Here is a 25,790-nt window from a genome sequence, read left to right as displayed (position 1 = left end):
CATTTGAACTGGAACACCCCTTTGATTTTGCTGCAAAATATTTAGTGCAGAAGAACCAGCCACAAACCTTAGCATGTTCTCCCACTTTTTAATTACTTGCATTGTGCTTTTTTTTTTTTTTTGCCCTGAGTTTGAATCTTCCAAGTCTCATCCTGCAGCCTTTTAATTTCATGATGCCTTACTCTGAGAAGGGGAAGAGCCCTATGCTGCCAAAAGCCTTTTTCCCTCCTAAAGGCTAGGTCCTTTCACAGAAGCTGTGTGATTGCTCCTGGCTGGGAATCCAAACCCCCATTATCTGCTTTGGCTGAGGGTGTGTGTGCAGGAAACCCAGCAGGGTCATGGAGTGAGGAGCTGCTTTGGAGCTTTTCCTAGGCAGGGCTGAGGAACATGGCACAAGCACATCACACTTGTGAGCAGGGCACTTGGGTGGCATGGAGAGGAAAAGGAGGAACAAGTTCTGCTCCTGGAGAGATTTCATTTAATCTCTCAGGGCAGTTTAATGTAGAACAAGTAGATAGAGGTGAGAAGAGCTGTGGGTGGTGTATGACAGGGTGTGGTGGATGTGGTCTCACTGTTGAGAGGGCTCCACGAACTGCAGTACTCTGCCTAGATTTGGGAGCCTGAACCACCTAGGCGGGGACAAGCAGCAGAGATATGTGGTCAGGACAGGAGCAGAACTGCAGGTTCTGGAGGGATCCCTGCAGCACAACAGAGAAGTGCCACATCAATTTAACTGCCTCAAAGGTTAGGCAATTCCTGAAAAAACACCTTTGTAGTCATAAATGTTGATGGTGTGAGTCTGTGTATACCCCTTCTGGGGCACCTTGTCCTTTTTCCAGATCCAGCCCTGTCTGACTGTGATTAAGTCACTCACATTAAGAGCCATACAAAGAGCCCAGACAATATTTCTAAAATCTTTCCTGCTTGTGGATCCAAGGATCTCACTCCTTTTGTCTACATGCCACAATCATCTGTCACTGGCTAATCCCTGCTGCTGTTGCTCCAGGACTTTTCAGGGTTACCTGACTTCCTCTGTCACTGATTCTCCAAGTCTGACCTGCATGGTGTTGCCTGGTGCAGTCAGGATGACTGTGATTCACAACACCTGAGAAGTTAGTCCAGAAATGCCTGCCAGCTTTTTGATGTGTGCACGCACAGGCCATGCAGGTGGCAGGGAGTTAGAGGGACTGTCAGCAGACCTAGAATGTTTTTAACCTATGTTGATGGTCCTTCAGGTACCAAAGGTACCAAGCATCATCCTGAGGTCTTGTGTTCTGAGATTGACAGTGGATGTAAGTCACACTTTACTCAGTGCCAGGCAGTCATTCCTATTCTATCTGACCATGGTTACAACCTCTGTGTCAGCTGCAAACTTCATCACTCAGGATCTTATCCAGGCCATGGTTTAAAACAAAACAACACAACATTAAAAAATGCAAGACAACACCCAATCCCTGCAGAATCTCTCAGGAAAATAATTGCTTAAGTATGGTTTATATTTTAGTTATTTTAAGACTAGTGTGCTGCACTTACATCAATGTAAAAAGGGTTGATTGAACCTTTTTAATCAAAGCTATTTTCTAGCCAGTCAATTGCTTACAGAAGCAACAAAATATTTATATTTTAGCAGTAAAACATGCAATCTTGTTTTAGAAATATAGTGAACACAGGTATTTTCCCTAATCACCGTGTTGATTTACAATTATTATTAATATAATTATTTTTGCTTCTTCTATTAAGCTTCTTTAATATTTTATTAGTCTAAACCCTCTGTCTAATCTGCTCCCACTTCTCAGGGAGCAAAGCGAAGATGAAAAGCTATCACCATCGGGTCATCTGGTCTACCTGTTTTTAATATTGGCAGAGAATTCATTTTTTACCCACTTATCTTCATATTTCTTCTATCTCAAGACTTAATAAAAATGTAATTATTTTTCTTGTCTGTCTTAAAAGAATCAGATACAGAAGAGCAATATCTTCCAATTTAAAAGTCTGTCAAGTTAAGAGATTCTGTTTACCACCTTCTCTGTTATTTTTGGAATGCAAAGTATGTCATCACCCCTCTGAGAAATGCGTACTTAATCCTGCTCTTTAGCCAGCATGTAACTGGATTATTTACTAAATATTTAAATATTTTTTGCATTTTTGACAATTCAGCTATTTTACACTGATGAAAAATTGTCAGAGGATCAGAACTGGATTCTCAAGGGTTATTAATTATCAGTATCATGACTCAACCAGCAAAATATAATAGAAATATTTACAAGTCTTGAATTTAAAAAACATAACACTTTCAATGCTTCCTTTTTATTTTGGCTTTATGAACCTTGGATCTTGTTCCTATGCTTTACCAGCTGAGAGATAGAAATTTAATTTTATCAGTAAAAATGTGGTGTTTTTAATTTAGTCATCTGAGTCCAGAAGTAAGGGTCTTAAGAAAATAGACCAACCACCAGGAAACTCATGAAACTCATGAAACTCAGTATCACTGGCAATGCAGCATCTATCCATGTGATGAAAACTGGGAAGAGCTACTCTTCCTTTTGAAGTGCACCTTTAGCTGGCCAGCCCTGGAATTCAGCCCAGGTACCAAACTGGAAGCCTCCCACCTCCAGCCCCTCCTTTGGCTGTTTTTTACAGGTTGTCTGGTGAGAAGTCCAATACCTAAACTGGCTTCACACCTTGATGCTTCCAGAGCCTAGGAGGAGGAAACTGGACTTTTGTATTTCTACACTGTTCTCTGATGTGGGCCTGCCCTCACCACTTCCATCGTGAAGGTGCTCCACAGGTGTAAACTCCTGCTGAGAGTAACTCACAGGATCCCCACCCGCTCCACGGGATCAAGCCTGTCCTAAGTAACCTGCACTGCAAGTGCATGAGAGAAACACGGTCCCCCATCATGGTATAACCAGAGATGTTTACTAAAAGTGTACACAGCTTCTATAATATTTTCACCATTGAGTTAGAATAGTATGAGCCTGGATAGCCAAGAGTATAATAATTAATAAGCTTGCTAACAAGTAATATTCATGATCAAGTCCCTAATAGCAACATCAGACTTTTCTCTCAAAGATAAACACTTATGGAACAGTCCTTTCTACAAACTACTGTGCACCTGCTACTTGTTACATTTTCACAAACTTTGTTACATCTTTCCTGCCTTGCCTGAATAGTCTTCTCTAACGAAATGCTCTTTGTTCTCTCAAAAGTTCCCTTTGTTTTATTTCCCTACACTGCACATGTAATTTTTTAAAAATAACTAAGAAAAAAATTAATTGAATGTTTCTTCTCATCATCAAACTTAGTTTCCATCCTTGTTTAGCTGCTTCTCAAATACATAATTATCTGAATATACCAAACATACTTTGCACCAACCTCATGAAGTTTAACGAAGACAAGTTGTCAGAGTCTATGCAGGGGAGGGGTCCTGGTCGATGGCAAGCTGAATCTGAGTCAGGAGTGCCCTAGCAGCCAGGAGGGCCAACCCTGTCCTGGGGTGCATCAGGCACAGCATTGCCAGCCAGGAAAGGGAAGGGATTGTCCCTCTCTGCTCTGAGCTGGAGCAGCCTCACCTCGAGTGCTGGGGGCAGTTCTGGGTGTCACAAAATAAACAAGACATTAAGCTGTTAGAGAGTGTCCAAAGAAGGGCAATGAGGATGGTGAAGGTCCTTGAGGGGAAGCCACATGAGGGGTGGCTGAGGTCACTTGGTCTGTTCAGCCTGGAGGAAACTGAGGGGAGACCACAATGCTGTCTACAGCTTCCTCATGAGGGGAAGGGGAAGGGCAGGCACTGATCTCTTCTCTGTGATGCCCAGTAACCAGATCTGAGGGAATGATCTGAAGGTGTCTGAGAAGGTCTAGGCTGGATATTGGAAAATGTTTTTTCACCTAGAGGCTGGCTGGGCACTGGACAGGCTCCCTAGGGAAGTGGTCACAGCACTAAGCCTGACAGAGCTCAAGAAATGTGTGGGCAACACTCTCAGGATACTTGAAGTGTCAGGAGTGAGGCAGCAGTTGTACTTTGATGATCCTTGTTGATCCTTCCAACTACAGATATTCTATGATTCTATATTTCTGTTACTTGCTACCACAGTGCTAGAAATTTATGTACTTATACATGTTTGAAGGGAAAACTTTCTCTTTAGTCTAGTGCTCAGAAATGTTCCCTATTCTCAGCATTCACCTTAAGGATTTTCTTTTGGGCAGGGAGCATCCGGGCAGGCTCCTGCCATCAGTTACCGCATTTTCCCCTGCCAAGCCCCAGCAGCCCTGGGAGCAGCCGCTAAAAGCTCGCTTTGGGCTCCCTCTGGTGTCCATCGCCCTGCAGAAAGCCTCCCCAGCGCAAAGCAACCCTGGCCTCAGCAGCGACAGCAGCACTGCTGCACCGCGGGATGCCCAGGGACTCGCTCCTCACTTGCTTGTTGGTAACGAAGTAGGCGTGAAGCCTCTGCAGAGCACAGGGTAACACATCACATTCTGGAGGCTCCGATCCTGCGAAAACCTAAGTGCTCGATGCCGTGTGAAAATCCAAGTGGTCATTGCGATGCTCTGCCCTGGATGATGGCAAGAACTGCCCCAGGCTGTGGGGACTGGCTGGCCTGCAGCCCCTGCCCGACCTGCGCTGGCCCTGCCTCGAGTGCAGCCCCTCAAAGCTGTCATGCCATGGAAAAGGCATTGAGAGGCATCAAACCACAGCAGCAGAAAAGTTTACAAAAACTGCGAGGCTGGGACTCAGAAGTAGATGGTGGGGCTGGCTGGGGTCTGGTGGGCTGGGGGCAATGTGGCCCCACACAGAGCTACAGAAGCAATTAGAAAATACTTGGAAAGTCTTGGAAAAGACTTCAGCAATCATCAAGCCCAACCTATGTCTGAACACCCCCATGTCAATTAGACAATGGCACCAAGGTGCCATGTCCAGCCTTTCCTTGAACACCTCCAGGGATAGTGAATCCACCAACTCCCTGGGCAGCCTGTTCCAATGTCGAATTACTCCTTCTGTGAAGAGTTTCTTCCTAATGTCCAACCTAAACCTCCCAGCTTCAGACTGTATCTTCTTGTCCTGTCCCTATTCACTTGGGAGAAGAGGCTGATCCCCACCTGGCTTCACCCTCCTTTCAGGCAGTCTTGAGAGCGATGTCTCCCCTGAACTCCTTCTGTTCAGGCCAAATAACCCCAGGTGCACCTTGTAGGACCTGTGCTCCAGACCCATCACCACCTCTGTTGCCTTCTCTGGACACACCCCAGCACCTCAGTGTCATTCCTGAATTTAGGGGCCCAGATCTGAACACATTACCGCAGGTGTGGCCTCACGAGTGCTGAACTCACTGCCCTGGTCCTGCTGGCCACCCTATTGCTGGTACAGGCCAGGATGCATTGGCCTTCTTGGCCACCTGGGCACACTCTGGCTCACGTCCAGCTGCTATCATCCAGCACCCTCAGGTCCTTTTCTGCCCGGCAGCTTTCCAGCCCCTCTGCCCCCAGCCTGCAGCGCTGCCTGGGCTGGTTGCGACCCAAGGGCAGGACCTGGAATTTGGCCGTGTTGCACGTCATGCTGTTGGGTCTCAGCCCATCGTTCCAGCCTGTCCAGATGCCTCGGCAGGACCTTCCCACCCTGCAGCAGATGGGCACTCCGACCCAGCCGGGTATGGCGCACGAACGCCCCGTCGGGGGTCTGGGGAGCCCCGCTGCCCGCCCGCGGCCTGTGCGGCCTGTGCGGCCTGTGCGGGCGGTGCGGGGGCGGCGCGGGCCGCCGGGGCCGTTATCATGGCAGCGGGCGGGTCCGCCCAGCCCAGCCCGGACCGGGCCGGCCCGGCCCAGGGGCAGCCGGACAGCACCGCCGAGTCCCTTGTCCGCGTCCCGGGGGCGGTGAGGCGTGTTCGAACTCCGCGCCACAGCTCGGTGGGTGAGACGGGGTGGCGGCGCGACGCGGAGGCGGGAGGGAGGGACGGACGGAGGGCCGGCCGGCCGGGATGCAGCTCTCAGGAAGTTTAACCCAACTTTCCGCTGAGTCCGCGGGGCGCCGGGGGCGGTGTCCAGGCTCGGCTTTGAGCCCGGTGGCCGCGCCGAGGTGAGGTAGGGGGAGGGCTCCGGGGGGTCTGAGCTAGCGGGATGCAGCGGGAGCAAGTGCGGACCTCCCGTCCGGGCAGCTGGGGTGTGCCGGGAGGCAGCGCCCGGAGCGGCTCCCTGCGGCTCAGTCCGCGCCCGCAGCTCCCCCGGAGGTGCCGGCTGGGGCTCCTCTGTGTTTCAGAGCTTGAAGCAGGGCGAAATGCTTCATGGTGAGGTACAGATGCTGTTATCGCTGTGGTATGTTTGGTGTAGTCAAAACCCCTTCATCGGAGGGCTGTGTGCCTTGACTCTCACCAGTGTTACAGCTGAAAGATTGAGCTTTGTCAACCATAGGGGGAAATAGTTGAAAATGAAGCAGTAGCCTGGCTGTTGGGACTGTGAGGCTACTACAGGATGCTGCTATTCACAGTTTCTTGTACTGTCTCACTTCAACTCGGTGCGCTTCTCTTCAGGTCAGCAGAACAACAACAACAGCAAGCAAAATGACAGCTGTGAGGTATGAACAAGGGACCCAGCCAAGAGAATCATCTGGGTGAGTGAAATGAACTGTGCCAGCAAGGGGGTTTGGGATTGAATATGTGGTGTGTCTTTAGGTTCTTAGTGTTTAAAATATAACAAAGGGAATAATGATGGAGTGTCTGAATGGTATGTAGTATAGTCTTTTTATCTCCCCTCTGCCACCAGTGCTGTTGTCTGAGAGGAGAGGTATCTTTGGGAGAAACACGCTGTTTTGATTCACTTCTTGTAAGTAGTTAGTAAGTGATTAGTGAGTACAAGGTCTCCATCCCTGATATAATAAGTCCATGGCATTAAAGTGTGTTCTCTTTTAGCATCCAGACTGTCAAGAGACTTATAAGAGTGTCAAGGTCTCTTGTAGAGCAAGGCTCTTTCTGTGCTTGCTTTAAAAGTTGCTAAAGGCAACCCCAATCTGAGGTTGCCTTTAGCTATGAGCAGTCAGTAAAGCTTGTGCTCTGTATGGAGTGTATGTGTGAAGGAAACAATTTCTACTATGTCTTCCTTTTGCTCTCTTCCACCCCCATAGTCAAAGCCTAAGTGTAATAGCTTGTGCCTGAACACTTGTTCTGTCTTGGACAACAAGTAGATGTAGAATGATCAGCAAAACAAACTCCCTCTGAGGAAAGCATTATCTAGAACTGAATTTTTGTGTGGGAGCACTATGGAAACAGTGTACTTGGGCTTCTGTTTTATCTTTGTATTAAGGATTGTCTTCCTAACTGAAAACACTTTTGTTTCTCATTCTTTTTAGCATATTTTAATCACAGTAGAGGATAAGAAGGTAGCATTTGGTGCACTTCATGTGTCTGCAAGTATAAGCAAGTGACCTGCAGCAAAATTGCTGCAGCAGTAGTAGGCTTTAATAAGTGAAGCATTTCTGCTGTTCAGTAAGTGTAAACACCCAAGTGAATATTCTGTAAGAATACCTGGGAATCAAACCTGAATGCCTATCCATCACTAAAGCTTTGCTTCAGCTCTAGGAACAAAATGAGGCAGGTTTCGCCGGAAACACTGGAGCTAGGAAATGAGGCTTGAGTGTTAAAATTGGTACATCAGAATAATTCTTCTACTGAGCCTGATACTGAGTGCAGGTGGTGAAGCATCAGTACTGGCTCCTGAAACTAGGAGCTAGGAATGATGCTAGGAGAAGCATCATTAAACTTCTTGCTTAAAAGGTGGTTAGCCCAGACTGCAGCAGCAGTGCTGGTGCATAGGTCTGTTGCAGAGGATGAAGAATATTTGAATCCTCAAAATTATTACACTAATGCTTCAAACATGCTAGGCTGCCTCAGAACAGAATGGAAACATCAATATTGAATATGTGTGTGTAGCTGTTCCTGCCCACAAAGCTGTGAAACCGGAGGCAGGGCTCCAGCAAACACTGTGGCTGTGCTATTATGCATCACAGTATTTCTGTGGAGAAGACTGAAATAAGGCTCCTGGGTTTTGATGCTATACTTTTTCTCTGAAATTGTCATGTGGCCTTCAAAAAAACAAAAACTTGCTCTGAAGAGACCCTTTTAAGGAAGTTATGGCAAGCAGCCACTACCCCAAAAAACTGCTGTTCTAGCACTAGCTCAGCTGCTGCTCTGGTCTTCCAGTTTCCGGTCTGGTATCCTGCTCTGTGCAAAAACATCTCTATGGTATGGCTTTTCCTGGTGAAAACATTCTCTGTACAAGAAGGTCACTGTAACAGCATTAATGTCACTTGGACGCTCTGAAGCCATTTTGTATATGCATATTTCTGGCACTTCTAGAGCCTGAACTGTTGAGTCCTTAGCAGACTCATGGATGCCCTGCTTCAAAGCCCTTTATCCTACTGCTGAACTCATCTGTCTCTTTTGGAGGGGAAAAGGGAAAACTTTTGAGAAAGGGGCTGCTAATAGGAAATAGATCAGCACTAATCAAGGGGTTCAGCTGTGCCAGTATGGGGGAAGTCTGTGCTGGGCCTGTGCTCTGGCTCAGGCTGCTGTTCACTTGACAGTTAATTCTTTTTTTTGGAACAACAAATCTTAGCAATATACAGAGTTGACACCTCTATCAGTGTGTGACTTGTATTATTTCTTTGCCAGCTCTACAACAGCTGAAGAGGCCACAGTAAAGATTGATAACGGTCGTGATGAGAGTAATGGACCAGACAGCTGTTCCAAGTAAGCTAATGATAGACTCAATTTCTTTGCTTACCCCCAGAAGTGGAATCTGATGAGGCAAAATGAGAAGGCAGGTGGCTTGTTGAAGTAGAGATAAGCCCAGTAAAATGCTTAATATTGACATTTCTTCTAGTACATAGTGAAGACAAATAAATTGTGGAAGCCTCTTTATCCCTCTAGAGATAAAAGTCCAACCCAAGAACACAAGTCCATCATATTATGGAGAATGGGTAGTCCAAACCACATTGATTACATTTTTCCAAAGGAATGAGTTTGTGGGAGCACAGAAGAACAAGTGCTAGTGAGACAATGAGGTGAATGAGTACCTGGGCATAAGAATAAACATTGTGGCAGACATCAAGACTAAGTTGTCTGAACCTGCAAGTAGGTACCTCTGTTCTTGAAGCAGTTATTTCCTGACAGCGTTTACCTCACTGTTACTCTTACAGTAAACTTAGTCGAGTCAGTGGCAAGTCCTGCAGCTCAAGAACAATAAGCCTAAGCCTGTTATTTCAGTTATTCTGTGTGACAACATGTTTTTCTAGATTTCAGAATTTACAAATGTATTTCACAAAAGCTCTGAGCTAATTATGTAATCAAATGTGCCATGTTTCCTTCAACTGATTTAAGATGTTGGCAGGCCAAATTGGAGTGGTGTGTGTATATATTTTGGTCTCAAGTGTACCTAGTTAGAGGTACTTGGCCGTAGTCTGTGGAAGTTGAAGTCTTGGTGTCCCCACTACAACTGGAGGTTTGACTGGACAGACATAGACCAGGAAACCATTAGTGTCACTATTGCAGTGTTTCCTTAGATATTTGGCATTCATAAATAGCAGGAAAACCCTTCTATATGTTAAGCTGCCTTCAGGACAAGACATGGTATTACATACTTCTGTAGGAATAGTGTGTACTTCCAGCTTAAGAATGCAAATGTTTGCTGGTTAGACCTTGTACCTTAGTTTAGAGTAAGAACCTAATAATGAAAAATGTGGGTTAATTCAGTAACCCCAGCAAGATGCTGCCTCAGCACTTCAAAGGTACCTAGCCTTGTCTTAAACTGGGTTATTGAAGTGCACCAAGTTAAATGCAATGTTTAAGTTGTTCTAAAGGAAAAAGGTATTTTGGACAGGATCACTGGGGTGCAATGTGCATTACTGAGCTGACAAAAATTTCTTGTAACAGTGCAAAATAAATCTATCAGTACTTTTTGTCAGTATGTTAGGACTAATGGAAGTCCTGCTGTTAGTGATATGCTTGATAAAAGGTGTTTTCTTCTAAGTGTCTAAGAAAAGATTTGATGTTTACAGTAGTTAAGTAATCTTGGGATTTTTACTGTCAGCAATGGAGTTTTGCAGGTTCTACACCAAGAACTTCTACCTTAGTTCTTGGTGTAATCTAAAGAGTCTTTGAGCCAGAAAGAGTTACATAAAAGCTTTGTTCTAAACCAAAGGGCTTAAAGCATACCAAAAAGGCAACAAAATCTACTGTAATTGGAAACAAGAGCTGTGACCTTGCCAGGACTAAAGATAATTCTCACAACTGGAATAACTTGGCTTCAGAAACACTTTTTCTTAAAAGACTATTTGGATTTTTAATCTGAAAACCAAACTGATGTTTCTTTTTTAGAGTAGAAATGAGATTTCTATTCCTCTATTCCAAAGGCATGGGAGCTGTTAACAAGTGCAGCTCTTTTCAGGCCTCGGGAAAAAAATGGTCTGATACAATAAGCTAATATAAGGAATGAAATATATTAAGCGATGTTTGTCTTCCAATCTTCCTCTTGACCAATATAAACCTACTTCTTATAGCTTACTAAACCAGAGTTCAAGTGTCACTGGAATTGTGACATGGAATAATGTTAGAAATAAGTACATACTGCTGTATTTCTAGGGTCTGGAAGCTGATTAATACTTTTTCTAACAGGTGATCAAAGCACTGTTTTTAAGTACTCTCTTAACCAATATAGCTCATGAATGCAACTGAGTAATCTCATTTTAGAGAAGCCACTACTATGCAGAATACTAAAACTAAAGGAATGTGAACAAAAGAATATAACAGTGCCGTCGTGGCTGATATCTGTAGCAAAATGTCACTTGTCTTGATGTCAGTTCTCTTCTCTTGCAGTGCAACTAGAAGAAAAATTGCACCGTTTGTGATGTCATTTGGATTCAGGTATAAACTTGAGCTTGTACTGATGTGGGAAAGGTAAAAATAGTCCTCATTTCTGGAGTAAGAACTTAAGAACTCCTTAAACATCAGTAACTCCAGCTTGCTTTAGTGTGAAAGTATTGAATCCTTTGTCACCCTCAGGAAGGTAACTTGAGAAAAGTACTAGAATTGAAAAATAAGACTTAAACAGATTCTAAAACTACATTCTCCAAGAAGGGCTGAAAGTCAGAACTGTAAATGCCATTGACTTGGATAAAACCTCTTTAATGGCTTATTCTTGCTGGCAGCCTTTGAGCAAACAGTTGGTCAGTTGTGTGTAGTCTAGGTGCTGGGACAAGGCAAGCCATTAAAGACAGGTATTTTTAAAGGACTGTATTAAGTCATGAGAGGAAGGGAAGCTGAGTAAGGTGAAAGCAGAAATGATACTTGTATGTCTTAAATCATTCAAGTTTGCACTGCTTCTATGTTGATGTGAAATCATAAACTAATAACTACAGCTGTGTCTGAGATAAATGTATGGTTCCACAGAGATTATGGCATCTGTACATATCACTTAAAAATGCAGTTGGAAACCTTCAGCTTCTAATTAAGCAGGCTTCAATCTATGTCAGAGATTACACTCTTGCTGAAACAGCTTAGAAATCAGGGTTTGTGCTGTTCAGTTGATAAGTGTTCATTCCTACCTCTCAAACTCTCTTGTATTTTTCTCTTTGCAGAGTATTTGGAGTTGTACTTATCATTGTGGACATTATAGTTGTGATTCTGGATCTGGCTATCAGTGAGAGGAAGAAGGGTACAGAGATTCCTGAAGGTGTTTCCCTGGCAATAGCACTCTTCTTTCTCATTGATGTTCTCCTGAGGGTGTTTGTTGAAGGGTAAGACATAGGCAAAAATTAAGTCCATGAGGCAAGTCCTCAAGCTAGGAAGGAAGCAGAACTTCAAGCTTGAACTATGAACCTGGTGTCCTGTAGGCTAATTGTCTGGTCATAGATAATAGCCACGTCTTTTCTTGCCTGTGTATGTTGGTGGCTACCCTTCTATAAAACAACCTTTAAGTATTTTCAGTATAAGTGAGCACTTGGGAACTACACAGCTTTGCCATAACCTGTGTGTAAATCAGGGCTAAGATTGCTTTCTTAGTGAGACTTCAGTGCTTAGTGTTAAGAAAAACCGCAGGAGAGCTTGTCTCGAGCAGTAGCTCTGTATAGATTGTTCTCTTCTTGGAGATATATTTCAGTCTTTGCTACCTATAATGGCATCTATCTAAAACTCTCCTTGGTTTCAGCTTCAGGAACTATTTCCAGTCCAAACTGAATATTTTGGATGCATGTATAGTGGTGGGCACCCTGTTAATTAATTTGACATACTGCTTCTTAGATGTTGATGCAGCAAAGGAGATACCAAGGTAAGAGTTGTATGGCAGCTGGTAAGTGTGAGCTCTTTTCTTGATGATCTTCTACGAATTTTCTTGGGCACCTCTAAGCCAGATTTGTGCATTTGAGATCACAGATGGGACTGCGATAGTGTGTCATGGTACAGACCAAGGAAAGATAGACACACAGCTTTGATCTGTGGTTATGCTATAGGCTGTCCCTGCCTCAGAGGCAGAGGGGATCTGAACATACTAGTTGAGGTAACTAAAAGGGGGGCCATCAAATGCTCTGACTCAAGCACTTTTTGGGGAAAGGTGTGCAGTAGCCCTAATAGAGAGGAGGGTCTGAAGAAGGCAGAAAGAAGAGTTGTATTATTGTAGCAAATGGAAGGGACAACAAAGGGAAGATCTCTGTCTAAAGCATCTTGCAATAGAAAGAGTTGCCAAACTGTCTTGTTTCCTTTGCTTTGCTTTCCCAAAAGCCTCATGGTAATATAATGCTGAATTTTTCAGCCATGCTCTGGGGAGAGGAGACTTGCTGTTTATGTGCATAAGCTGCTTCAAGTCCTGTTTCCTTCTGATTTCTGTATCTTGATTGGATGATAACCTGTGAGATGAATCCATTCCTGATGGAGACAGAACTGCAACTTTAAGATGAGTTTATCTGCACTAGATTTGACTTAGAGAAACTTTCTTACATCAGCCAGGGAAAAGTTGAGCTCTTAAAAAAAAAAAAAGTCACCCCCTGCTCCAAATTCAGCTGACTAATGGGCATAAGTGGGGAACATTTCTTCTGGAACATTATTCCAGAAGAAAACAAAAAGTTTAGTTATTGAAGAATCCAGAGTTGGACAAATATCTGTAAATAATAATTTTCTCTTAGAGTGCTTGCTAAACCCGGATATCAAGAAGTAAAACTGTCAAAGGAGTGGCTTTTGCAACCTAGTTTCCTCCTAGGTTGTCTTAAACAGTGATTGGAGTTTTTAATTATTACTTTCCATTTCTATGGCCACATTTTTCTAAAACAGCTTTCATCTTATAGCAGCACCCAGATAAAGGAGGGGAAAAGAGCAGTGTGACAGGGTAATCTGCACTCTTATCTCTACCAGGCTATGCTAGCAGTAGGCCTGATCCTACCCTGGCTGTAGAGCTGTGTGTGCAAGTTCTTTGTATTCTGACTTGCTGAAGTTGATGGGAATGTAGAATAGGTTTTTGGCTCACATGAAGAGGACCTCACACTGCTGCTCTCAGAAGACACTCAGCTGGGGCCTACTGTCTTACCCATTCAATTTTTGAGGCCTTCTGTAAGGCTTCCCTTGTTCAAGGCTCTAAAATTCTGACCAAAAGGCTATTCTGACCAAAATATTGCTACCTGACAGTAGATGATACCTCAGATTTGACCAAATCCCAAATCTTGAGATGGTGGTCATCCCACCTAACACAGCAGTGGTGTCCACGAAATCCAATTAATTCCCAGTAGCCTTAATGGGGTTTATCACTTTTCTTTCCTGAGTCCTTCATCGAGAAGTAAACAGTAATCTTAAAGCATCTGATACATCTCAGAAGAATTAGAATTTGAGCAGATTTTTTGTGGATAAGAGCTTATATACAAGTGAAATTTCAGTGACAGACCATAACGTGCCCTGAGGGAGGAATATGGTTTCTCTTTCTAATCTGGTCTAGCTGGGTGTGTGTAGGGGCGAGTTAACTATTTCTTGAAGTCTGACCTATAAAAGGACTTAGAGGAATGAGAGCTGGATATCAGTCTGGGAGCTAATGCTTAACAGGCTGACTTCTTTAAGGGTCTTTTATCTTGAAGAGTTGCTTCTCAGAGTTGTGGGGAGAGGGGTTATGGAGGTTTCACCCCAGTTTTGGTTCATCTCATTTGCTGCTATCTCCAAGGAAATTCTGTTTTGAAAACAGGAGGGTGATACTGAATTTGGAAAAAGCTCAGGGAAAAACTGAAACTTTTCTCCAGGTATTCAGGACGACCTTACCTTGCTGACTTTAAGCTCCATATCAGTGGGGGGCAGACTGTGAGCAAAACTGGAGTTTCGTCTCCCTTACTGTTGGTATTCACCAGCATTTTTACACAAATGTATCAAAACCTAGAATGTGTATGTGCTGCCTAAAATGTATGCTCACTTACCTCCTTAAGGAATGAATTGAATGTTAGTTTGCCCTGAACCAGGACAAACTCCCTAGGAGTGTGGGAAAGCAGCTGCTCCTCTTCAGTTGTTTTGATAGAACCGCTCACCTAAGCTGCTTTCCTGCTTCAAAGTTCAACAATAGTTCAAAGTTCCTCAGACCAAACCAAGTGTTCAGGTTGCTGAATGATTAAACCCAGGATATATACTGATTTGTTCTCAGATTTCTTAATCAAGTCATGATGTACTTAGCCTGTCTAGGTTTTTTTTACTGATTTTTCAGGTGGCTACATATGCTTTAGTGTGGCTGCGTACACTTAAATGTATAGTTGAGAATAAGCTTCAAGGAACTTGGTGATAATAACATAGGTAATGTTAATGGAATGTATTGCTTTCTAGCCAGAGGTGCCTGTGGAAGTCTGTTTGAGCAAGTAGGGGATTTCCTAGTTCTGCTTGCTATTGAGAACATGTACTCACAGAAAACCTTTAACAATAAACCCATTATATTGTATTTGTTCCAAAATCAGCCTGAGATGTCCTAGTTCAACATATGAAACAACATTTTAAACTTTGCCTGAAACAGCTTTTAAACAGCTTTAATCTTTGCCTGTAAGTTTATTTGTGTCCATTTTCTTCCATGCTGAATCTGTCCTCTAGAATGGTTATTTTCCTCCGAATCCTGAGAATTGTCATCTTGATAAGAATATTTCGTCTGGCTTCACAAAAGGAGCAACTTGAAAGGGTGACCAGGAGAATGGTAAGTTGGCCTCTTAACATATCTAGACTACTTATTAGTAGTTTTCAACTCTTTATTCAGGCAGCATCAGTGGTAAGTAGCAAGACTGACCATGGCCTATTGGTCTGCTATTGCTAGTGTTGCCCAAGCAGCACATCTGTTCCATGTCCCTGACAGGGGTCTGGGGCTTTGCCTCCAGTTTCAGTAAAGCCTTGTCATTCCTGGCTTTGTTCAAGTAAGCAGCAACTTGACCTGGAAGGCTGGCATGTCGAAGTGATTGCAACACCCCGTGTGTCTCAGCTGACAGTTTCTAGCTTGTGTGGCACATAGACTCTTTTCCCTCACATGGGGGAAGGTGAGGGTTTTAATGTGTCTGATGCTTTATTTTGGCTACAAACAAAGCAATCTAGCTGAAGCCCTATCCACTGTCAATGCCTCTTATTTTCATTCGGGGCATTGAAGTTGTGCTTTAAGCTTCAAATATGTCCTATTGTTTAGGAAGAAGCAATCCTTAACTTTATTCTTTTTTCCCTCAGTCTTCAAACAGTCAAATAACAATGACAGATTCATGCTGCAGTATTCACAGAATCTGCAGAGTACTAGAATAAATTTTGGTATTTAAGGGTGAAAATTCTATACAGTGCTTCTACCTAGAAGTTAATACAAGGAATTTGCTCTTGGATAATGCTGTAATGAAGTGAGGCTCTGCTACTCAAGCTTAACAGGAGAGTGTACATGGTTGAATTTTCCTAGTAAAAGGCAACAGGTGGTGATTCTTGTTGGCATTCTTGTGGAAGATTAGCTCTCTTTTTTTTTTTTTGTCAGGTCTCTGAAAACAAAAGACGTTATGTGAAAGATGGCTTTGATCTGGATCTCACTTATATTACTGGTTTGTGGAAACAAATGTCACTTCGCAGCATGTTATGTCCTGTGAAGACCTGTTTTACAGTTAATAAGAGCTTGTCATGAATTACAGACAATGTTTTAGACTCATGAAATTTAAGTGTGAAGTCAAACCAGGCCTACTCCTTTTCTGTGGGATTTTGAAATATGGATTCCTGACTGACACTAGTCCCCAGAATTAGCCTTCTGGGAGAGTTGTACCTGCTGTATGTAATGATAGAAATTTATTCTAGTTCCCTAGACCTAGGGAACCGGTGTTGGGAAACTATTTACTTACAGTATTTTTGCTTCTGATTCTATGGAGACTGACACTTGATGGTGGCTGATGCTTTGAGAAGCATTATTTGTCTTGGTCTAGCTATGCTAAATGTAGAGGAAAGCCTACCAGAAGTGGTAGATTGTTGTTATAATTAGGGTAAGAATAAGACACTTCATAAGGATGTTTCTCAGTCATGTAGTTCTTATGTGCAGGGGGGCTTCCTGCTGTTACTTGTGATTGCTGTCTTCTCAACAGATCGAATTATTGCAATGTCATTTCCATCTTCTGGGAAGCAGTCTTTCTACAGGAATCCCATAAAGGTAAAAATCCTACCTACCAAATTCACTGCTTCTGAAACCTGTTTCTTTTATAGATTCCCACTAATTTATATGTGGCCTAAATCATGTCAGTCCTAGTTTTGCTGCCTTTGCTGGTTGGAATGACTGATGATGTGCACTGTGCTGCACTGCTTCTCTTGTAGTGTCTCAGCTAAACCTAGTGGTTTTCTCTCACAGTGGGGACACACCAGTGCTTTGATGCTCCTGTTCTTTGGGAATGTTTTGAAGAATCAGGGTGCTTCTGTCCCAGGCTAGTAATGGTGATAAAATCTATTCACCTAAATAAAGTTGCTTTAAAGGTCCATATACATAATGTCCTTTTCAGAGCTCTGCTTCCTGATATTGTAGAAACATACATAGGGCCAGGAAGATAGCTGCTGCAGTACTTTTATTCCAGATGAGAATCTGAGCTGTCAGGTTGGAAAGGCCTGCTTTCCAAGTGCTGTTCACGAATGCAGTTGTTGATTCCACCTGGGGGGGTGGGGGGTTGAGGTGGCAGTGGAAATAACAAATAGAGCACTAACTACTCTAAACTCATTATTGCTTAGGAAGTTGCAAGATTTTTGGACACCAAACATCCTGGCCACTATAAAGTCTATAATCTCTGCAGTAAGTATGTTTAGCTGCTGACTATATTTGAGATAAAATTTAATGTATAAGTGAAAAGTATGAAACCAGAAGCTAAGCATGCATGGCTTTAGCCAAGTTACCTCTGTTTTTTTTTTTTTTCATTTTAATCTGTCTATTAACACTGCTGTATTTTAGACACTAGTACATGCTCAGACCAACCCTTGCGTGTTACAAACCACTTTCTTTGTTACAATCCTTCTCCTTCCTGGCATAACTTCAGATCTTTCCCCATAGGTGAACAAGGCTATGACCCCAAGTACTTTCACTACAGGGTGGAAAGGATCTTCATTGATGACCACAATGTCCCAGCACTACAGTAAGTCTTGTCAAGAAATACATACATTGTAATAGTTCTATGTAGGCATTTGCTTTGATCCACTAACTTTCCTCTTATTTAGGGACATGCTGAAATTCACTGCCAGTGTCCGTGAATGGATGAGTCAAGATGAGAAGAATGTCATAGCAATTCACTGTAAAGGGGGCAAAGGTAGGATTTCTCATGTGCAATCTGTGTATGCTACAAATCATGCTTCTTTGTTATTGTAGCTTCTTTGATAAAAGTTTGGCCTTAAACCATACTATGAGATAGGTTTGTGATGTAATTTGACAAATACTGCAGACACTGTGATGACTTGCACAACTACAGTACTCTGTTTAGTATAAAACAACCCCATTTTTAGGTAGTCTAAACTGGTTCTTAGTCTAAGCTGTTATTATGTCTCCTAAAATGTTCTTCAATAACTTTTTGGTGTTCCTGCAGCTGGGGCAGCAGTCCCCCATGAGAGACTGGGGATAGGGAGGCTACTGAAATTGTTACTAATAAAAGTGTTAGGCTGCTGCTTTGGCTTCTGTTAGCCAGTCACCCATGCTGAATATTGTGCACTGTAACATGGCTCAAACTATCCATTGTTTAGGCTGGAAAAACACCTTTAAGATCAAGTCCAACTGTTAATCCAGAACTACCAGATCCGCCACTAAACTGTGTCTCTCAGTGCCACATCTGCACATCTCTAGGAATACCTCTGGGAGTGGTGATTCGGCCACTTTCCAGGGCACCCTATTTGACCTGAGCTTGATGACCCTGTTGGAGAAGAAATTTTTCTTAATATCCAATCTAAATCTTCTCTGGAACAACCTGAGGCCATTTCCTCTCCTCCTATCGCTTGTTATTTGGTGGAAGAGACCAACCCCACTTCACTATGACCTTTACAGTGAAAAGATCTCCTCTGAGCCTCCTTTTCTCTATGCTAAACACTCTCAGCTCTCTCAGCTGCTCCTTGAAGACTTGTGCTCCAGACCTTTCCCCAGCTCTGTTCCCCTTCTCTGAATACACTCAATATCTTTCTTGCTGTGAGGGACCCAAAACTTAATGCAGGATTCAAGGTGCAGCCTCTCCACTGACAAGCATAGAGGGACAATCATTGCCTTGGTCCCGCTGGCCAGAATATTGCTGATACAGCCCAGGATGCCATTTGCCTTCCTGGCCACCTGGGCACACTGATTCATGTTCAGTTGCTGTCAACCAGTACCCCTCAAGTCTTTTTCCAGTGGGCTGCTTTTCAGCCAATATTCCCTGAGCCTGTAGCACTCTGTGGGGTTGTTGTGACCCAAGTGCAGGTACCAGCCCTTCACTTTATTGAACCTCATACAGTTGGCCTTGGTCCATTGATCCAGCCTGTCCCTGCCCTCCAGCAGATCAACATTCCCACTCAACTTGGTATCCTCAAACTGACTGAGGATGCACTCAGTTCCCTTGTCCAGATTGTTAGTAAAGGTATTTAACAGAACTGGCCTCCATCCTGTGCCCTGGGATCACCACTAGTGACCAGCTGCCAACTGGATGTAACTGCATCCACCTCGATTCTCTGGGCCTGGCCTCCAGACAGGTTTTTACCCAGTGAAGAGTGCACCTGTCCAAGCCATGAGCAGCCAGTTTCTCCAGGAGAATGCTGTGGGAAATGGTGTCAAAGGCTTTACTAAAGCCCAAGTAGACAACATCCACAGCCTTTCCCTCATCCATTAAGTGGGTCACCATCTCATAATGGAGCTGCCCTTCATAAACCCATGTTGGCTGGGCCTGATCCCTGGTTGTGCTGTATTTGTTGTGTGATACCACTCAAGATGATCTGCTCCATAACTTTACCCCTCTAGAATGTTCCAGGTACTGCTGGATCTAAAGTCAAGATACACATGATATTAGGTGATAGAGTACAATGAAGTTTTATGGAAACAAGAATAGTGAAAGCTACCAAACATATGAGCTAACCTGCAGGTGCTACCTGAACCAGCAGTGGTGTGGGAGCTGTTGAAATGCATAAATATCTGCAAGTAAGCCAAGTTTCCCTGCAAATATCTGCCACACCTTTAGCCACCTGTGGTTACTACTGCAGCAAATACTTGGCTTGAAGTAGGTGGTTACTTAATATTAAATAGTTGCCCCCAGGTGGAGCTCTGTCTTAAAAGGTTTTGCAAAACTGAATGTTGAAATTACCTGCAGGTCAAAACCAGCTTGAAAAACAAGTGTGGGGAGGGTGACTTGACCTCTGAGATTTTTAAATAAAGAACTGAAACTGTATAGGCATCTTCATGCTAGCAGACTTGATGACTTCTTAATAGGGTTGCAGGGAAAACAGTTGGGGCAGAGAAACAGCTCTCAACACTTACAGCATTTCACTTACAACTATAAACACTTAAAAGTTTCAGTTTATAGCCTCATTTAGTAGAGCTTGACTCTATTTCCTGCTGGAGTATGCAGATACTGACCAGCTGCCTAAGTGTCTCTAGTAATGAAAATGTGGGGACAATACTACATACTGTGGTATCTTGTCTTTAACTCATTCTTCTCAGAAATACTTGACTACTTGTTTGTCACTTATAACTCTTGAAATAGATAACAGGAGATGACTTCACAAAAATAATCCCAAATACCTTTGAACTGCTCTAATTTAACTTGCATTGTATGTCTAATATAGGCAGGACTGGAACAATGGTCTGTACTTGGCTCATAGACAGTGACCAGTTTGAGAGCGCAAAGGTAAAAACTGCTGGTTTTTTTTTTTTTAATTTGTTTAGTATTCAAAATGTCCTCTTAGGATTTACTGAATTGGTGAAATGCACTAATACTCTGCAAAAATTCTATACTAGAAAAAGGATTCTCTGAAAAGTCTGGTTTTAAAAAAGTTCATGAAAGTCTCGCTACAGTGTAAATTCTGATGGAGACTATTTGTGTTCTGAAAGGAGTGAGAAAATAGCATTTAACAGGTCACCAACTTGAAGGGGTTTTTTTGGAGGAATAATGTGTCTAGGGTCTTGAGCAACAACTTAAGCTGTAGATGACTTCTGAGCAAACTCTCCCAAAGATAGTATCACTAGTTTTAAGTGGTTTTAAGCAATTTTTTTCCTAGTCTCCCTCCAAGTAGTGTGAGGCATCAAGAATTGTCTTGTCTTGACAGCCAACATTACAAAAGGAAGCTCTTCTAGGAAAAGGGAGAAAGATCAAGTCCCAGCCAGGACAGGTGCTGATGCTGCTTTAGTATCCCAGGTCTGATATGTCAGCTGGAGGCTGGGGATGCAGAAGGCCCAGGACACTCAAGGTAGTCTGGGCAGACTGTATATCCATTTAATCACTTGTTTTCTTCTGAGTTTGCTTTGTGAAGATTATGAGCTAGTGTTCAGCTTGGTCTGCCACAGACCACTTGAAAAATATAAATGGTTCTAAATCAATTGCTTGAAAGTTGTATCGCTCTCCTTCACTCTTTCATGAATGACAGATTTGTATGTCTGACCGCCTAATGAGTACTTTTTTCTTGTAGTTAAAAGTCTCCTTTAGAAGGTACCAAAATAATGATTGCGTATTTCCACTTGCATTCCTTGCATTCCTGGACTTGAGTAGTGTAGTTCTAGTTTACTGTCTGCTTCTCAAGAAGGAGAGTGGTGGTGGGATGGATAGCTTAACCCTTGAAATTATCATTCTGTGTAGGAAAGTTTGGACTACTTTGGGGAGAGGAGAACTGATAGAAGCACAAGTACCAAGTTTCAAGGAGTTGAAACACCCTCACAGGTAAGCTCATGCAGATTCAGAGAAGTAGTCAAGCCAATACTAACCTTGTGAATGCTTATGCTGCCCTACCTCGCCTGCCTTGTTTCAGAGATGTAGGTTCCTATTACCTGCTTAACTCCTGAACTTTCTGTACTCTTTCTTTCAGAGTTGGAATATGAACAGCTGACAGGGTTGCCCTGCATCTTTCCCCTTCCCCTTACACCTTTCTCTGATCTGAAGTATAGTATCTAGGATAACAGAATTTTTGAGACTGGAGAGCTTTCTGTCCAACCCCGCTATTCAAGCAGGGTGACCTGGACAGCTGTGTCTGGTCAGGTCCAGAATATGTGCACAGATATTCCACAGCATGTCTGGGCACCCTCACAGGAGTGTGACTCTGTGAGGCAATTGGACTGCTAACAAGGATGCACAGCAGCCTGGGGTGAGCCTGGGACGGGGCCATGGCGCTGATTTGGCTTGGGTGGAGAAATCCATCTTCTGCAGACTGCATTCACTGGGAAATACTACACAAATTTCTGCCTCAGACCACATTTTTGCACATCTTGATTTACTGTTCTGCGTGATGCAGAGCTGGGAAGTGAATCTTGTGATGGGTACTTGAAATTGCTGGTATAAAATAGAAGTATAGCTGTCCTTCAATAAAACAAAAATTTCTAGTATGTTTAAACATTTGGCCTCGTAAGGCTACAATATAAAATATCCTCACTTCTTGCTGAACTAAAAAGTACAGAATTCCTCTTAAAACATGAAATTTAAATGCTTTAAAAATGTAGATGTTGAATTTGTCTAGAAGATTGTTTCTGCAGGGAAAGGGGAGTAATTGTCTTTCTTCTTAGCTTTGGACTTTGAAGAGCTAAAAACTTGGAGTAAAAGAATCTATTTAAATCCTACTTCTGCCTAGAATTAATCTGTGGTGTGTACAGAAACTGCATAATGTGTCTGGGTTTTTTGCATTACAGAGTAGGTATGTTGGGTATTATGAGATCCTGAAAAACAAATATAACTTGGAACTCCCACCAGAGAGACAAGTCAAAATAAAAAACATCAAAATCCACACTATACATGGTAAGAACTCTTGTATTTGGGCATTCCTCTATCTGGTAATGGTTTCCTATTACAGGCAGCTGATAACTGTCTCTCTTGCTAAGCCCATGGTCAGAATGTAGACTTATTGGGATTTGAGAATTTAAATGACACAGAACACAATGAAGAGCATTTTGTAGTCAGTTGCTCTGTGTTGTGTCACTTTCTAGATGTCTGACCAAATGATGGCTCACATACAACCTGCCCTTTTTTGGAAGGGGAATCACTTTTTCAGTGAGACTAACTCCTGGTGTGGAACTGGATCCCCTAATGTTTCTGAGCTTTAGATACATGCCTGTTACAGTACATGTGTGCTGATAATCTTGATCAAAGGCTAGAAGTTCATCACTCCTTGTTCCAGGGGAGTTCAAACTGCTGTTATTGTTCAGTAAATGGAACTAAAACGGAACTAGATTTTACATTAACCTGTTCCCCTAGTGGGGGGAACTTCAAAATGTAATTTTCAGCCACTGAATCCTTTAGCTTACCTTTAGCTTTTGAGTTCTCTAGAGTCTTGAGCAAGGCATTCTGGAAAGAATGCAGTTTTGAATGGGATTGCACTTGGTTTTCATGACTACTTATGTTTCCATCTAATGTTTGTGCCTCTGGTATAATGCACCACTTTGTTCCTAGGAGTTGGGAAAGGCAATGGAACTGATATGAAGGTGCAGATAATAACAAGGAAGAGAATTGTACTACAATGTGTATGTGGCAATCAAAAAAACTGCAGGGTGAGTACTATGAAGTACAAGTTGAGTCACAGAAGCTAAAAGCTGATTTATAGGTTAAAAGTGTCTTAGTTTTGTCCAATATTCAATTTCTACGTAGTCTTAACTAAATGGATGGTATAAATTCTAAGAGGATGAAAAAGCTAAACTTTGCCAGATCTTAGGAAATGTAGTGGTGAGATAGTGAAAGATTTCCCTGGGAGTCCTTTAAATGCAAATAGTTCTCTCTGTCCTGAGCAGCTTAAACTGTTGTCTGTTATTCTAGCACTGCTGTTGTATTTGTGCACCATGAATGAGTAGTTAGGTCTTGTCATGAATTGGTCCTTTGTCTTGCTGCAGAAACTTTCATGAAACAAATTCTTTATTCTGTTATCCAGCTTTTCTTAGATTCTGAAAGTGACACTGTAGTCATTGGCTTGGAAGACTGCCCTGTTCTAAGTGGTGATGTGAAAGTCAGATTTGAATGCAATTCTGTAAGTACACCAGTGTGAAGACCTTCATTTGGGTATGGGTAGAGGCTGCAGTGCAAGCTGCAGTGGGTCCTGCCTGGCTGGGCAGCACAGGGCAGAACCTATTACTTACCAGTGATTCCTGCTGTGTGTCACTGTGCAGCGAGGGATGCAGCAAGTGGTGCAATATCAGCCCAGGCAAGCAGGGGAAGCACCTGGCTGTTCAAACAGCAGTACAACCAAGGCATTTTAGTTGGGTACCTGCTGCTCCTAACCATGGGAGCACCATACAACACCTCATTGTATTGAATGACTTGGTACTGAAATAATTGCAGAGAAAATAGTGATCTGTGTATGACATGGGGCTCTTCAAGTGTACTGATTCTGACACTGTAGCTTTTTAAACCAAATTAGGGAAGAAAAGTGGGTACCCTTGCTCTACAAACAAAAGTTCTGTTGTGTAACACAGTCCTTAAACAAGGTGTTTCTGTTTAGGCTCTTCCAAAAGGCTATGATGGCTGCCCATTCTTTTTCTGGTTCAACACTTCCTTTATTGAAAATAACAGGTAAGGATATTAGTGAATGCCTTCAGATCCTAACTTCTGGTGTCTGCATAGAGCTGAAAGATCATAAGCATAGTACTGAAAGCTGAGATAGGACAGCCCTGATCAGCCAGCTAACTTTCATGTGGGTACTGGTCTTTAGTCCTCAGCTGTCACTTGTGAGCTGGCAGTTTCTCGTGCTGTGACAAATATTTTAAACATATGGGAGCTTTTTATCTTAACTTACACCACTGGATTATTTCCTTGGTGCTCTCTAACCATTTTTAATGAATTTGAATTTAAAAATGTAATGCTAGCTATTCAAATCTGCCATCCTCTAGTATGGCTGCCTGAGAAGCAGGAGCTCAGTAGCTTAGCAGGCAGACATTAAGATTGCAGTTAGAGGTATTGATGCTTGGGATCACAAAGAAAGGCCTTCTTATGGCTTCTCATACTCTTGATAAAGTTAGAAATTACTGTGATTTTGCTTGTGGAGACTAGAACTCCTGGAGAAGCTACAGCTGGTGAAAGTTGGGCTTGTCTGCCTTGCATTGGGAATGATGTAGAAATGCAGAGACCAGAGAGCCTTATCTTTGGTCTGCCTTGCTTGACAGATTTAGGTAGAGGAACAGTGAACTTGGTATAGGAGATATAATTATTGTGTTCTCCATGAGTGGAATAGAAAGAAGACAGTTTTTACTTAACTGATCCTGTTAGAGCCTGAGGAGAGGTAGCCATGAGTCTCTTTGTAACAGTTAACTTAATATGCTCAGCCAGCAATGCCCCTTGCAGTCTCAATGCAGACCAATTAAACCAAGCCAGTGCCAGGAAAAATGTGTGCCAGCTGTCTGATGGTCCTGCAATGTTGCCATCTTAAAGGTTTTGCTGAAGAGCTTTGTTTCCTCCAGAACTATGGAGGATGCCCCACCAGGCTACCTTTTGAGTGCTGAATCAAATCCTTGCTTTTAGGAAGGTTGGTTATTAAATTCCTGGCACTTGCATCGTATCAGGAGGCCTTGAGCTGAATGCAGTAATAATTTCTCTGTCTTGCACTGTGGGGCTCTGGGAGGGTGGTGGGGAGCCAATCCACAAACCCATCAGGTTGCCTTTGTTTCCAAGATGACTTAAGATACAAAACACTGTGCAGGCATGGCTGATGTCTGTTTAAATTCAAGGTCTGGGGCTGGATTTAATATTCTAGGGCTGAGCTAGAAGATTTTTCAACTGGCTGAAAGGAAAAGCATGTCTTAGGCTGTAAGACATGCTCCTGAATTTTGTCTTTCAGACTCTACCTTCCCAGGAATGAGCTGGATAACCCTCACAAGTCTAAAACATGGAAAATCTATAGTGAGACATTTGCTGTGGAGGTGAACTTTATTGATGCATAAGGGAAATCTGAAAGAAGGAAAACATGTAAAATTCATCTCTTTCCTGGAGAATGTCTTGCTGTTTCAGTATAAAGTGAAGCTGTGTCACTTGGATGTATCTACACAGAAACACACTAAGTACAACTCAAATAAAGCTACATGAAGTTCTGTTGCACGGGGCCAAAACACTCTGAAGAGTTACTTAATGTCAGTTGACACATCATGGGCTGTTGGATTCCTGGAGCTTAGATATCTCTGCATACAGCTAATTCTTA

General features: G+C 42.9%; 1 protein-coding gene across 5 annotated transcripts; it reads left to right on the top strand.

The window, feature by feature from the left end:
- The first annotated feature begins 5,516 nt into the window (after positions 1-5,516).
- Positions 5,517-25,701, top strand: LOC139600356 (phosphatidylinositol 3,4,5-trisphosphate 3-phosphatase TPTE2-like). Of its 5 annotated transcripts, none has more exons than XM_071448521.1 (19): positions 5,517-5,642; positions 6,519-6,598; positions 8,655-8,732; positions 10,857-10,904; positions 11,618-11,776; positions 12,187-12,306; positions 15,078-15,177; positions 15,982-16,045; positions 16,574-16,638; positions 17,205-17,265; positions 17,521-17,602; positions 17,685-17,773; positions 20,259-20,320; positions 21,266-21,346; positions 22,306-22,411; positions 23,063-23,160; positions 23,535-23,630; positions 24,102-24,172; positions 25,434-25,701. In XM_071448521.1, exons 2-19 carry the CDS (start codon positions 6,549-6,551, stop codon positions 25,534-25,536), a joined length of 1,533 nt encoding a protein of 510 aa, XP_071304622.1. In that variant the 5' UTR covers positions 5,517-5,642; positions 6,519-6,548; the 3' UTR covers positions 25,537-25,701. The 5 variants fall into 5 exon arrangements, with proteins under 5 accessions (XP_071304622.1, XP_071304618.1, XP_071304620.1 ...); XM_071448517.1 differs by lacking the exon at positions 5,517-5,642 and adding an exon at positions 5,739-5,898; XM_071448519.1 differs by lacking the exon at positions 5,517-5,642 and adding an exon at positions 5,947-6,067.
- Positions 25,702-25,790: the final 89 nt, after the last annotated feature.

Source organism: Agelaius tricolor, unplaced genomic scaffold (genome assembly GCF_023055355.1).
Source record: "Agelaius tricolor isolate 1412-34295 unplaced genomic scaffold, bAgeTri1.0.p SCAF_26, whole genome shotgun sequence".
Classification (NCBI taxonomy): Eukaryota; Metazoa; Chordata; class Aves; order Passeriformes; family Icteridae; genus Agelaius; species Agelaius tricolor.
Note: the sequence above shows the minus strand (reverse complement) of the source record. Positions and strands in the feature narration are given on the sequence as shown.